The 727-nt window shown below is 40.9% G+C and overlaps 1 protein-coding gene across 1 annotated transcript; it reads right to left on the bottom strand.

The window, feature by feature from the left end:
* Positions 1-6: 6 nt before the first annotated feature.
* On the bottom strand, positions 7-710 carry LOC111612464. The gene has a single exon (XM_023353676.1). The coding sequence runs from the start codon at positions 700-702 to the stop codon at positions 223-225; it is 480 nt and encodes a 159-aa protein (XP_023209444.1). The 5' UTR covers positions 703-710; the 3' UTR covers positions 7-222.
* Positions 711-727: the final 17 nt, after the last annotated feature.

Consider the following 727-nt stretch of genomic DNA (forward strand, 5'->3'; position numbering starts at 1 on the left):
GTCGGACGAATATAAATTCGGATGTCCTTCAACTGGTTTCCCCTGTTTACGACGTTGAAACTTTTTCGCTGATGCATTCCATGTGTAGTATTTTGGCACTTCTGAGTAAAGTAGCGTTTTTGCGAACAAATCATCCGTGCACAATGAGAAGAACGCAGTTAACATTGTTTTCGGTGGCGATAATGCTCTTGCATGTACATTTTCCGTTGTAAAATACACGCGCTATCCATTTTCAAGATGTACTGCCAAATGAACAACTGTTGGATGACGTTCATGAATTGGAAATGAGAAAATACGCCAAACTGCTTCATTGGTACTAATGTAGCGTCCCAATTCATATCGATCGATTTCATTGATTGGTGCAGATGCATTTCCCACTCCAAAAACTGCCATATCGCTTCCTTTGTTGACATATTTGCAAATGTATTTGATCGATTTCACTGAATTACAATACTCGACATTGATGTGTGCTTTGAACGTCTTTGAGAGTAATGGTGAGTATGGCACAACCCAACGATTATCGACTTCAATGTCGTTGTTGCATACTTTTAGAGTGATGAATTTGCCACCATCTTCAGTTGATCGTCGATGATATTGTGGGTATCCATCATTTCCAGTGATAGTTTCGGCGTGTGTCGTGGATAGCGTTTCGTGCATTTTCCATCCTTCATGCACGGAGAATTGTTGTTGATCGCGCCGCATGGACCATGAATCATGTTGTTGGTAA

This window comes from Centruroides sculpturatus, unplaced genomic scaffold (genome assembly GCF_000671375.1).
Source record: "Centruroides sculpturatus isolate CEXI.00-Female unplaced genomic scaffold, Cexi_2.0 scaffold1679, whole genome shotgun sequence".
In the NCBI taxonomy this organism is placed as follows: Eukaryota; Metazoa; Arthropoda; class Arachnida; order Scorpiones; family Buthidae; genus Centruroides; species Centruroides sculpturatus.